Here is a 14857-nt window from a genome sequence, read left to right as displayed (position 1 = left end):
CGGCGAGTTCCAGCGACATTTGAATTAACGATACCACCATTGCCATGGACCGTGAGAGGAAACCTTAATAGCCTTAAAATTGGACCGAGCGTGTAAGTTCGGAACGACGCTTGTGCACGTGTACCGAGAGATAAATTAATAAAGAAGTAAAGACGCGTGATTGGGTCTAATCGATTGTTTTTTTATTATATCGATTGAATTATTTTTAATTAACGTAAATATTGATATCGATCGAGAATAGGAATAAAGATAACGAATGAATGATTCCAAGCAATTACGAGAGAAAATAAAATTCGTTGACGGAGTCGTTCGACTATAATCGAAAAGATCGAGGGAGCGATCGATCGATCGATCGATCGATCGATCGGTAGATAGATAGATGGATAGATAGATAGATCGATCGATCGATCGATCGATCGAGGAATACGACGATACACATAGGAGAGGCCTAAGTGCAAACGCGTGTATCCAGGAGCGGTTTGATGTCCTTTCCGCAGATAATCCTGCTCGACCGTTTTCCACGTTGTGGTCCGACCGAAAGGCTCGGTCGGTAAATCAGTCGTTCTCCTCTTCCAACCTTTCTCCGTAACCTTCTACTCGGAACCATACTACAGTTACACCGTTGCCCACGGTTACGAGATTAAGCTAACGCATGCAATTACAGGATTAAATCCTTGGATGTACCTCGAGTAGATTTAAAAGCTCTCCTCTCTCTATCTCTTTCTTGCTTTCTCTCTTCCTCTCTCTCTCTGTATATATATATATATATATATATATATATATATATATATATATATCTTCCTCGCTGAAATTCTCGTGCGCCGCGAACCTAATCTCGTTCTCGTGCTCGCGAGAAGAACAAAGTGCGATCAAAGAGAATATTAGAGAAATAGCGTTTGGGTCGTGTCTGCTGAATTCAAAGTGCCTCGAGATGGAGCAATTTCCGGCAGACGGATCCGAGGATCGCAGGAAGAGGCTATCGACGATCACGGAGTATTCCGAATCTGCGTTCGACAGCGACAATGACGTTTCGTCGTCGATGGCCGACGACAACCTGCCGATTCCTCGGATGAAAATGGAAACCGAATTGGAGAACGAACACTTTCTTATGGACGATTCCAAGTGCGGTGCCATACGTTGCGTCAAATGGGCTGCCAGGAAAGTGAGTATTTATTTTTGTTTTGGAGGACGTCGAATTAGAAATAGAGCGAAAACGAGAAGGAAGGGGCGCCCACTTCTGCTGCCCTCTCCTTCCTCCACCCCCTTCCCTCATCTCTTAGAGTAGTAGAAAAAAAGCAAGAAAAGTAAAAACGAAAAATCGCAAAATTTTTTTTTCTTTTATTCCCATTTTTTTTTTCCTTTTTTGTTTTTAAATTCGTTCGATCCTTCCGATAAGAGACGTTCTACGTCTACTTCCGATCGATTTCTAAAAAGAATTCAAAGAACGTTCGTCTATACGAGGTCATTCGATTCTCCTTTTAACCTCTTTTACTTTAAGGCGTCTTCTTCTTCGTCTTCTTCATCTTCTTCCTCTTTCTCGGAGATGGAGAGGTATTGGATTTCTAGGAGACTGCCTTTGCTTCTCCCATATCGTATTGACATTGCAGCTGCGACTCTCTCTTTCTTTCTTTCTTTCTCTCTCGATACGAAACAGCCGAAAGGAATAAATATAGTCTGGAGTACTTCTCCTTTGGGTTTGCCATTAAAAGAGACGGATACGCGAGGAGACATACGATATAGGTAGATAAGGAAGTAAGTAACTGTACGTCTTCCTTAGGTACATACGCAAGATTTCGTTTTCGGTTGGAAAAATCCAATTGTTTTTTTTTTCTTTTTCATTTTCTCCTTCTTTTTTTTATTCCTTCTATTTTGTTTCCCATCTCCTTTCTTCTCTTACGACGCGATCTTTCATCGCTGTACCAATGTTTACACGCGGTATCTTTTCAAACACGCGTGCACATATATACATATATATATGTATAATAAATTTTTGTCTTCCTCCTTTTTTTGCTCTTACATCTTCCCCGTTGTATCTTAAACGTTTATATTTAGAATGACCTTAACAAGAATAGATAGGCTGATCGATTCCAATGGCTGTGGCACTCTTATGCAAATGGACAACTAGGTAGAAGATAGATAGGTAGACAGATAGGTAGGTAGGTAGGTAGGTAGGTAGGTAGGTAGAAGAACTCGCGCAGGCTGGATCTCGAGGCGAGAGAATTTAGCGAGCGACGCGTTAATGAACTCGCTGACAACGTTCTCATTGCCGGTCTGCCCGCGGCCATATATCTCTGGCGGGCGGTATGGCTGAAACCATCCTCCAAGTTGACGCCGTGACGCTCGTGGAACGCGGACTCGTGATAGACAAAAATTAGAGTCCGCATGCGCGCATACACACGCATGAACGGAGACACGCAGACGTAGGTTAGATACCATGTAGTTACGTTGGAAGAGCACTATCCATTTCTCTTCTGGTCCTCTTTCGTCCTCCCACCTTAGAAGTTCCTCCCTCCCACTCTCCCTTTGCCCTTTCTGCACCTTCAACGTGACAGCGGCAGTGCTCTTCCTGTCTTCTTGAACCTTCTCATCCTATACTCGTCGGAGAATGCAAAGATCGCCCGTTCTTGAGTCTACGTACCTGTCATCTTCTTTCTCTCTTTTTCTCACTCTCTCTCTCTATCTATCTATCTATCTATCTTTCTTATTCGGTCGAAAAGGGAGATGCACGGGAGAGCTTTGAGCGAGAGAAAGAGAGAAGATAGGTGTAGTAAGAAGAGAAAGAGATAGAAAAGTGGGGATAAAAAGAAAGAACGACGAGGGTTGGGGGTGGTGTCAGAAGGGGTAGAGAGGGAAGATTGTTCTGGAAGAAGCTCAAGAAAAAGAAGAAGAAGAAGAAGCTGCCACCTCTTGCTTGATACTACAAAAATTCTCTTAGCCCTTCTGGAGTACTTTTGAGAAACAGAGAGAGAGAGAGAGAGAGAGAGAGAGAGAGAGAGAGAGAGAGAGAAAGAGATCGTAGTGCTTTAAGAGTGAAATGACCCATTTCGTGGAACTGACCTATGTACGGTTCTGGGATCGTTTTACATTGGTTTTCCGGAAAGCCCTTTTGTGATATCCCATACGAATGGGATATTTATGGAAGTTCCATAGAATCCATTCCGTTGTTCGTAGAATTAACGATGTTTATTGATGCGTTCTAGGAAACAATTATAGCTTTTGAAACGCGTTCGTCGTTTGAAAACAGGTACGAATGAAGTTGGAAGCGTGGCGTGAATTTAAAGAGGGAGAGAGGAGGAGGTGGGGAAATTAAAGAGGGTGAGATGAGGCGAGGCCAAGTAAATTTCTGTTAAACTTTTCTAATCTCTTTTTCTCTTTCCTTCTCTGTGTCTATCTATCTCTCTCTTTTTTTTTTCGGTCTCGATCTCGATCTCGGTCTCTCGGTCTCGTCAGATAATGAGATCTTTCGTTGTCACGCTCAAACGCACGCACGCACGCACACACACACACACACACACATACACGAACGTTTTCGTTATACTTTGTCGCACGACTTATATACATTAGCAGTTGAGAGAGAGACGATTGAACACGGAGAACGTAATTAAGTATGTACCTACCCACCTTACATGGAGAGATAGAGAGAGATAGAGCGAGAGAGAGAGAAAGAGAGGAGACTACTCCCCTCTATAAGATGTTCATTAGCAAGAGAAATTAGTTACTGTCTCGCGAATACGGTAGCAGAAGACTCCGACGTTCTTGCTATAAGGAGTAAGGAAGATCGAACGAAAGAGAGGGACCAAGAAAGAGAAAGAGAAAGAGAGAGAGAGAGAGAGAGAGAGTAATGGGGGAGGTGGAGTTGTAGAGGATTCGCGTAGAAGCTGAGAACCGATTAGATGTAACCGAACGTGCGAAGACACGCTCGTTTCCACACGGCTTGTGCAGTATGTATCGTCTCTTGACAATACCTTAAGGATATAGCTAGGCGAAATGGCACTATCGTGTTAAGCAAATGTTACCGTCCTATCGGCTAATGGCACGTGACCTCCGTGTAGTTCTCCTTCGCTTCCGCGTAAAAGGGAGGAGGAAGAAGAAGAAGAAGAAGAAAAAGAAGAAGAGTGTGTGTGTGTGTGAGAGAGAGAGAGAGAGAGAGTGAGTGGTTAGCTGCGGTTGTTTATCGAGAATTAAATATTCGCTTTACGATTATTCCCCGTGCACTTTATCGAAAACATTCTGGAATATGTTAGGGCTCGAGGCTATACGGAAGGAAATAACGTTGCTCGTATTTTAAAATTATATACGGATTTTAGTCATTCCAACAGATAGTAACTATATATATATATAGGAGAAAATAAATGTTTTTATACGGGATAAAAAAGAATATACATACGTATATAAGTGTACGTACACATGTACGTAGACGTATGTAATAATTTAATTTGAAAGTCGAATTTGGTGTTTTTCCAACTGCAGAAACACGTGTATTACGTATGTAGAAATGGAAAGAGGTTTTGATTCTTCGTATGATTTCGGTCTATTCCATGAAACTTCTGTGGCACAACAGACAAAGTGTCGTTTCGCGCGGCCGTCCAACCTTGCGCCAGATGGCCGAAAATAGTATCGCGCGAGGCACTCCGCGGGTTCTTATACTAGGGTTGCGCCCGACTGAAAATTCTTTCCGGCTGCGCCTTTGAGCTCGAAGGACGCTCATAAATATCCTGACCTTTTCTCTTTCCCTCTCTTTTCTCTATCTTTCTTTCTCTCTCTCTCTCTCTCTCTCTCTTTCCCTCTATTTCTCTGTCTTTCTCTATCTTTTTCTTTCTCTATCTTTCTCTCTTTTTCCTCCTTTCGATCGAGATGATGGTATTCGAAATAAAATAATAAAAGAGAGAGAGAGAGAGAGAAGGATGATATCGACAGTCACGCGAGATGTCGATTCTTCTCACCTCTTTTCATTCAAAGACGTATATTGGTATCTCGAAAAATCGATCCGGACCAATTTCCTTCGATGATTCTTTCTTTTCTCTCTCTTTCGTTCTCTCTTCTTCTCTCTCCTTCTCCTATTTTATTTGCTCTAAAATAAGAAAAAAGAAGTGGTCTGTGTATGTATGTGAGTGAACTGATCGTAAATATTTGCATAATCGCAGAAGAATTTTATCGCGATCGGGAAGCGTTTTATCGTAATCGAGAGTCATAAATATCGGATCGGACCATCGGGAGAACAATATGTCGTTACGTCAGTCAACTGATAGATAGATAGATAGATAGATAGATAGATAGATAGATAGATAGATAGGTAGATAGATAGATAGATAGATAAAAACAAATAAAGAGACAAAGGAAGAAAGAGAGTACACACCTTGGTCAAAAACCGTAATTGCAATTAGATAAGTAAATAAGTAAGTAACTCACTTACTCACGACACATAGAGTCCACGTTGGTAGAAAACAGCCACGAGGAGATCTCCGTCGATCCTTTCGATCCATTCTCTTTCAACTCGACGACGAAAGAGAGAAAGAAAGGTATTGAAAGAGAACGACACAGAGAGAGAGAGAGAGAGAGAGAGAGAGAGAGAGAGAGAAAGAGATCGTGTCGTTGAACTCGACCGCGACCCCTCGCAATGATTTTATTCTCCCTGGCACGCTGTCCGGTACATTCCTTTCCCGGTAAAAGTCATTCCGTGAGAAAAGAGCGGACGCGTGGAACCGCGAAGCCACCTCTTCCTCGCCACCACCATCACCACCAGTACCTCCCCCCCTTTCACCCGTCCACCCGCCCATCGAACCAACCAACCCCACGTCCCTCGCCCTTCTCTCCAATCCTTCCTTCAACAACCTTTTAATCGAATCTCGTTCATCGTAATTACTTACGTACCGTTAAGTGGAACGACGAATAGATCCAAAGAATCCCTTTCTTTTCATTTTCTTTTACTTTTCCTTTGTTTTTTTTTCTTCTTCTTCGAATTTCAACGATTCGCTCTAATCTCTTAATCTTCTCTTTCTCTTTTTTTTTCCTTTTTTTTTTTTTTTTTTATTCTTGTCCACACACTAAACACTTCTCTTCGATACGTTCATCGCGAGAGAACACGGTTTACTCTTCGCTCTTCCTCTAACACGAGCTTTAGCTTTCTACTTCTTTTTTTTTTCTCTTTTTCTTTTTCCTTCTTTTTCTTTTATTTCATTCCTTTTTTCGATCGACACACTCTCTCCTTTACTCTATCCGTCTGTTATCCGTCTCCGTCTATGTCGAAAATCTAACGAACTGATCCATCGATCGATCGATCGAACGATTCGAGGACTATGTTAAAACCTTCGGCGGAGATTTTAAAAGCGAAACAATCGTCGTGTACGAGTCTAGATAGCGCATTGGGCAGCTGTTACTAGGAGCTTAACTTGGGAATATTAGTGTTGAAGAAGACGGCGACGAGAGATTTTATCGAGGCTTGTCATCGTCGTTTCTATGATGATTAATCGTCATCGACGAGTAACATATCTATGTATGCACGAACATACGATTAACTCTGTCTCTTTTTCTCTCTCTTTCTCTATCTATCTATCTATCTATCTATCTCTCTCTCTCTCTCTCTCTCTCTTGCTCTATGTCGATTTATCACGTTCGCAAAGTTACGTCGAGATCATCGAGCGACTCATTCGTCCATTGTGAAACTAGTCGATTCAAACGAGTCGTATAATCTGACGAAATACCCTGAACCGTTAACTTGAAATTCCTTGGGATAATTCGTTGATCGCATCGGTCGAACGCGTTAAACTTAAAATTAGAACATTTAACAGGCACGCTAAGAGCTGAAAGAACGCGAAAAGCTTCTTGTCTCGAACGAACGAACGAACGTCAACTTTATGGCTTAACTTGAAACTTTCTTGATTAAGCAACCGATCGAAGCGACCGCAGGAGAAAAGCTCGATACACTATCCTGTAACTATTTAAAACTATTACTTCCTTAATTCTCTTTTTCGAAAATTTACTAAATATATATATATAATTATATACCTATATAAAGAACAGTATATTTTGTTATGTGTAATATTTATTAATGCGATAGATTGTACTATAGTATATCAAATATATTTATTTATAATTATTATATATATATATTTGATATTACTTATTGTTAGTATATAAATATATTTGCTCAGATATATTATATATTGTACATATATATAATATAGTATACCTACTATTTATATTGTAATAATAATTATACAACCTATACTATAATATAATGAAATATAGTACGGCGTATTCTTCTCATATCAATTTTTAAGGACGAAAGAAAATAATTTTTCAATTTTATTTCTATCTTTTTCCTTTTTTATTTTTCTCTCTATTACTTAATGTCGCCCATCAAGCTTTTTTCACGTTATCAATAACACGAGAGACGAAGTTCACATTTCATTCTATATATATATATATACACGATAATAAAAAATAAATTTGAGGTAATAATTGAATAAAATCAGCGATAGATACTCGGCGACATAAAATATAAATGAAAAATGATGTAAATCATTTCGATTTGTGCGGCTGCTTCAACAATTTCGAAAGGCTCGTGAATCACGCAGTTAAATGGGACTTTTGTTTTCCCATGACAAGTGTCAGTGACGGCCGGTTTCACGCGAATGCTCGAGAGGGATGAACGCGCATCACGATCGTCGGATGACAAAGGGATTATTCTGTTTACGTTAACGCGACAACACTTCCCTCGGGAGCGGTCCAGCTGGCGTGCGATACTGAACCCCTGGATAACGATAATGAAGGTGATGCTTGTTGGTGGATCGTTTCGAAAGCTCGCTCGAGCGTCAATTTTGCGGTTTAGTTTTCGAATAGTCCTATCTCTCTCTCTCACTCTCTCTCTCTCTCTTTCTCTCTCTCTCTCTCTCTCTCTCTTTCTCTCTTCGTCGAGTGTCAAGTGTCACCGACAACCCTACCAAGACGACGAAATATCATTATCGAAAGAACAGAGATATCGGATTGCTAACCCCATTAAGTTATATCGAATTTATCAGTTGAAAATTAATTTTGATACTACGATTACAATTCTAATGAATTATTATATTTTCATACTATATATGACGAAGAATTATTCGGAATAATTGTCGTTTTGTTATTACAAAAGATCATTAATCGAATCGAGCTAGAGTTGATATCCAGTATTGCAAACTCATCCGAGGTATCAAATTTTTCGATCCGCAAATTAATTTCCTACTCGTTCGCAAATTATTAGTAATCTTTTTGTTTCGTTTTTTATTTCTTTTTCATCTTTTTTTACTTTTTTTCCATCGAGCTCGTGATTGTTACGAAATATTAAAATCGAAAGAGCAGAGATATCCAATTTGTAAACTCGAATCGAGATATCGAATTTTTTCATTTTCAAATTAATTTCTACTCGATTACGATTATTATTATTATTATTGTTTTTTTTTTTAAATTTATATATATATATATTTTTTTCCACGTCGACGAGAAGAGGAACCGAAAGCTCAGTTACAAAATATCATCGTCGAAAGAGCACAGAGATCGAATTGCAAATCGGATCGAGATATCGAGTTTTACGTTTGCAAATTAATTTCGGCTCGATTACAATTATAACGAATTTTTATATTTTTCTATGTCGACCGGAAGAGGATCGTGGGGTTGGTTGAACCATTACGAAAGATCAGTTTCGAAATAGCTCGGGAGATAAAACTTGTTCCGTGCAAATAAATGATCTGTTATTAATTATTTTATTTATTATTTGATTATATCGAGATATCGCAATGAATTATAATTAATTTGTATATTTTCACTGTACGTACGACTCGGCGATAAATATAATACAAACCACCGATAGTTTTACCTCGCCGATACTCGTACTCGGAAGAGAAGAAAAGATCGATCGATCGATCGTAATTGCGTGGAGAATTATGCGATCGTTCGTTGCTCCCATCTCCGTTCAAAGAGAGAGAGAGAGAGAGAAGAGGGGGGAGGGTGAGGAGAGAGAGAGAGAGAGAGAGAGAGAGAGAGAGAGAACAAGTCCGCAACGTCAATTTCGCGTTTCAATCGAGAACTACTATATAATCGTTTCATTGGTGCTACCGGTTCAAGAACACAAACGTGCGCACCGTGGTAATTGCAATTGCACTTTCATCGACGTCAACGACATTAATGGCGAACTTTGTAATTGCGATTGGGTTTCTCTCACGTAGAAAATCATTTCGAGCTGTCGATGACGTCAGAATTTATTTATTTGTTTAATTTGTTTCTTTTCTTTTTTCTTTCTATTCATTTTTCTTTTTGGTCAGATATTGTCTTTCTTCGATTTTATTAGAGAAAAAAAAAGAAATAAATAACAGGACGATTGCATCGTATATTCCTTCGTACGAGTGAAGTCGATAGAATGAGAAGAAGAAGAAGAAGAAGAAGAAGACGAAGACGAAGAAGAAGACGAAGAAGAAGAAGAATAAAAAGAAGGAAAAAAGGGGTTGGGAGTTGTGAAGGGGGGTTAAGAATAGGGGAAAAACGTATCCGGCTCGGATGTACATATTATGTATCCGAGCTAATCCGAGTTTTAGTGAAATATAATACTTCGTCAAGAACGCGCGAGGATTTTGATGTTAAGCTCCTCGAGGAGGAGATTTGATGTTACTTCAGCTCCCCATTTTTACGTATAAAATTTCTGTTCTTTTCTTCTTGTCGACAAAAAAAAAGGTCTCGTCATCTTTTCACGTCAACTAAAGGATAAGAGAAATTTCTCTCTCTCTCTCTCTCTCTCTCTCTTCCTCACCCTCATGGATTTTATCATTTATTCTTCTACAGGGTAGACCAAAAGTTTCCCATGTGATTTTTAAAAATTGATTACTTCTCTCGGGACCTTTTTTATAGGCTAATTCCTTTCCTCTTTTTTTCTTTCTCTTTTCTCTTCTTTCTCTCTTTACATCGCGAAATTATGAGCCTAGAAATTTTTTATGATTCGACAAAAAAGAAAAAGTATGTAAAGTCTCGTAAGGGAAGAGCAATCGATCGTCGAAATTACCTGTAAACTTCCGACCGATGCTGTCTTAAAAAAAAAAAAAGAGAGAAGAAAAGAAACTACGAAAAATCGAAAAAATGAACGGAAAAATAATGAAACTTCGGTAAAAATTTCTTCTCTTACATCTTACTTTTTATATTTCCAAGTTAGCAGTTTGACGATTTTGATTAATTACGACGGCGTATAAAATCGAACGAGAAAAAAAATTTATACTCGAGGAAATAAGCCAGATGGATTTTCAGGTAATTGAGATCCATCTTATGGGGATAGAAAAAAAAAATGAGAGGAACGAGTCGGGGATATATTCGCAACTGGACAATTTTCGAGCGATGTACAGGTAGAAAAACATGAAGAAGATCAAACGTCGATAGGTATAAACGTATAACGTCGTATCATCTAGGTTTTATAGTGGCCAGTAACCAGTACCGTATAGTCGCCGTTAAATCGTATCGATCGGAGCATGTGAAAAAGAGACAGAAAGAGAAATATAGAGTGAGGAAAGAGAGAGAGACAGAGAGAGAGAGAGAGAGAGAGAGAGATGAAAGGTTCAGATGTAGATTAAAAAAGGAAGGAAGAATGTTCTCTCTGTTGCCCGTTAAATCGAAACTTTTTCATCGTGAACTCTTGGAGAGGTAAATTTACAAATAAAAAAAGAAAAGAAAAGAAAAGAAAAAGAAGAAATAGCTAAAAAAAAAAGAAAAGTAAAGAGAAGAAAAGAAAAAAAAAAGAAAAATAGAAAGAGAAGAAAGGAAAAGCAGAGAAAAAGAAAGAAAGGAAATCCGCCCCGAGGGAAAACGAAGGAGGATGAGGAGGAGAAGGAGGAGAAGGAACGAAAAAAAGGAAGAAGGAAGAGAAGAAAATAAAGAGAGACAGAGAGAGATGATCGAGCTTTTTTTTCTCTTGGACCTCCGCGTGAACACGAACGAACGAACGAACGAACGGAACACGTGTTAAAAATTGCATCCCCGGATAGTACTTGTTAAAGCCCTTGGCGAAAGCTGCGAGAGGATAAATTTGCAAGTTAAATTGCGCTTGGGGCTAGGAAGAACGACGACGACGACGACGACGGCGATGGTAGTGGGTGGTAGGTCGAGGAAGAAGGGAGCTAGAACGAGAAGGGTTTAGTAGAGACGAAGAACGTGAACTACGAAAGGGGAGGATGATAAGGGAAACGAAGGGAAAGGGACGTTGTCACCACCCATATCTCTGGACGCAATCCCTCGTACGCTATATGGTTTTTGTCAAACTTATGACCATGGAGATCGATAAATCTTGGGTCGAAACCTTTCGAAGAATTTTTTTCATCTTCTAAATCGACGATATCGCCCTTTTTTTTTTTATTTCTTTTCTTTCTTCTTTTTCTTTCTTTCTTTCTTTTTTTTTTGTTTTAGACTTTTCCTTCTTGCTTATCTCTAGGTTAACGAGAGTAAGTTTCTTTATAACAAATAATATCGATCGTTAGTATATTAGGAGTTATGGGGTAGGAAAGGGAAAGGGGTTGTAGATGATTGAACATATCATTGTTTTAGGGTGCGATATTTCGTTTTCTTCTTTTCTTTCTTTTTTATTCTCTTTTAGTTTTTTTTTCTTTTTTTTTATGGAGATCTTTCGTTCTTTCTTTTTTCAACGTCGAAATCAAACGGACGAATTATCGGGATGAAAAATTTCTTTCCTAAAATTGAAACTCGCGAATCATCATAATCTATCATACTCGAGTCTCTCTGAAAATTATGCTCGTTCATTCTCGTCGTTGCATTATCTACGACGGAAATAGTAGGTATACATACGTGGTATATACTTATACATATACCTACGTACATATTTATGTATATAGAAACGTATTTATACATATATCTACATATACATACGGATGAACGAATTTACGGATTGTGTAGTCTTATTATCATTGTACTCCTTCGTTCATTGTCTTCAAACCATTACCCCACCCTTCGTCCCTTTTTCCAAGAAACTTTCTTATCTAATTAACTCGCTTTATCTTTAACATGATTCACGACAAATCGAGTTTACGGATTTTCAATTCGAACGCTTCTCGTATTTCTTATATCTCGTATTTTTTATTATTAAAAATATTTCTTACTTACATCCTGTAAATAATATCCCATTGAATAGAATTTAACACGATATATTTATATACGAAAAGAATTATTTGTCACGATTATTGTTACGAATTCGAAGAAATTTTTATGAACCGAGGAAGAATTTAAAGTTTGGAGAATCATCTTGGAATGAGATTTTTAGGAGAAATAAAAGAAATAAAAAAAAAATATTGGATAGAATAAGAAAATATTTCATCCACTTTGCAACGATCTTTCGAGCGAACTTGACTTAGACTTTGGTTCTTCATTTCCTGTTGGACGAATGATACCTACTTACTCTCTCTCTTTTACTCTTACTCTTACTCTCTATCTCTATCTCTCTCAATTTTCCTAAAACTATATTTCGTCTACCGTTGACGGTGCACTCATTTTAATCAAGAGTTGCTTTCCGTTCTCGTTTCGTTTGGATCTCGTGAACGTACCAGAAAGATAGAACTAAATGTGTGTGTGTGTGTATGTATATATGCGTATGTGTTTATGTAGAAGAGAGAGAGAGAGAGAGAGAGAGAGAGAGAGAGAGAGAGAGAGAGAGAGAGACAGATGTTGGTATAGGACAGAAGGAGAGAGAAAAGGTCGAAGTTGGGCCACGCTTGAATACATATACGGCATGCGAAAAGGGCCACTGTCGGCTTTCCTTTTGAACTTTCAGCAAATATAATATACTCCTTCTTTTGCTCGGAGATGGAGAAGGCAGAATAAGAGTCGGAGATAGAAAAAGATGGTTAGAAAAGTTTGAAAATAAAAATATTATCTATCAAAGGACACGAAGATTTCAAACACTCTTGTGTCTCACGCAAAGGTCCTTTACTATCTCGCCTCGTAAAGAGGAAATATGTAAAGCGTGGTGACATTAAAAATCAACTACGTTGACTAAATTCTCGCACCGAGAGAGAGAGAGAGAGAAAGAGAAAGAGAAAGAGAAAGAGAGAGAGAGAGAGAGATTTTATACGTGTTTAAAAGTGTTTACCCAAATAAACGAAGGGTAACGTTGAATAAGTGAACTAAATTGAGGAATTAAACGAAAGGTTAGGCAAAGTTGTCACTGTACTCGTTGAACAATCACCGTTGCTTTTCTACGAATTAGACCAATTATGGAATCAGAATTAATGGGAATAATCAAATAAACGATATTATATTCGGAATTCGAATTGATGAGAAAGAGAGAGAGAGTGCGAGAGAGAGAGAGAGGGAGGGAGGGAAGGAGGGAGAACGAAATGTTAATTGAATTCGTATAATTATATTTATAAAGAAATGACGGATGAACGAGTGCGATATTTTTATAAACAAAATGAAATTAGAATTAGAATGCAAGAGAGAGAGAGAGAGAGAGAGAGAGAACGAAATGTTAATTTGGATTTAATGTGATTGGTTTTGTAAAGAAACGAAACGAAAGGAAACGAAAAACGAGTTGAATATTTTTATAAGTAAAATCGAACTTAGATTACGTTTATATTGAGAATCACGCGATAGAGCATGCTATAAAAGAGCGTCGATCTGGACGACGATAAAAGCTGAATTTGAGAAGTATTTTTCCTCGCATGTAAATTTCCACTTAACGGTACAGTGCAACGGTGGGTGTCGAGGAACGAGGAGGGAGAGGGCGTCGATGATGGTGGTGAGTGTTACGGGTAGAGTTTATATACAGCTAACGATATCACGATATTCGTGGTGGTTTTCGATTTTCGAGTTCATTTCCATAATCAATGTTCATACGGTCAGCAACGCTCGAACGTCATACCGTGCATCGTAGCCTCGTTGGTTTGTCGACCTGAAGTTATGACTTTTAAAAGTTCTTTCATGAGATTCAATTATTTATTATTATTTTTTTGTTCTTTATTTATGAATATATATATATATATTTATATAATATAATACGTATATTTTTCCTCAGTTAAAAAGTTTTATTTAGTTTTACGATTATACTTACAAACGATATTATTAAGAATTGTCTGACAAAATTTAGGGAAGAAAACTTCGTAAAGTATTTTCTAATCGACGCGGACGGTCATCGATATCCTCTCGTCGTTGCTTCCTTAGGAATTCGTCTCACGATTTAGGACAGTGTAACCACGCGCTCGTGCTACGTGGACTAGCAAACATATACACATGTATACACATACATGTACAGAGATAGTGCATTACGTACGTATATCGAAGGCAACGTGGTCTTCTCTCTCTCTCTCTCTCTCTCTCTCTCTCTCTCTCTGTCTCTCTGTCTCTCTCTCTCTTCCTCTCCTCAGAGAAATCTACGTCGAGATATTCGATGTTCAATAACGTTTGGCATCTCCCATCAAGTTTCTGCTGAAATACCAAGAAGCGGCAGGTATCTACCAGCCGATCTCCATTTTTGAAACTACGAAAGATTCAGTTTCATATTTTGCCATTTTGTTTATATAAATATGAAATATACGGGGTATACTATGGTCGGTAAATAATAATATTTCGAATATATCTTTTCCCAGCCGTTTTGTTTATTTGCAAATTTATATTGAATTTTCGAGTTGAATCATTTCATCCTAACATTTAAGTAAAACTATATATAAATATATATATATGTATAAATATTTATATAAACAAATTTTATATATATATAGATGTGTGTATATATATAGTAAATAATGTTATGTAGATAGTAGTATCAAATAAACATAAGGATGTGAAACAACTACTTGTTCATGTAGAATAAAGTAAATAAATGCAGGGAAAGCTGAAAGAA

At 38.1% G+C, this 14857-nt stretch overlaps 1 protein-coding gene across 14 annotated transcripts in view; it reads left to right on the top strand.

Annotated features, from left to right (window-relative positions):
• The window catches only part of LOC127062297 (apoptotic enhancer 1 protein-like), a 102011-nt gene that overhangs the window by 21832 nt on the left and 65322 nt on the right, over positions 1–14857 (top strand). The window contains exon 2 of one of the 14 annotated variants that reach the window (XM_050990237.1): positions 858–1162. The exons of 12 other annotated variants lie outside the window; for them this stretch is intronic. In XM_050990237.1, coding sequence (XP_050846194.1) covers positions 932–1162 — 231 coding nt within the window. In that variant the 5' untranslated portion in view covers positions 858–931. Of the gene's footprint in view, positions 1–799; positions 1163–14857 lie in introns of those variants that run through there. One more of the 14 variants, XM_050990236.1, reaches the window with a different exon arrangement.

Source organism: Vespula vulgaris, chromosome 3, assembly GCF_905475345.1.
Source record: "Vespula vulgaris chromosome 3, iyVesVulg1.1, whole genome shotgun sequence".
NCBI classification, from domain to species: domain Eukaryota; kingdom Metazoa; phylum Arthropoda; class Insecta; order Hymenoptera; family Vespidae; genus Vespula; species Vespula vulgaris.
Note: the sequence above shows the minus strand (reverse complement) of the source record. Positions and strands in the feature narration are given on the sequence as shown.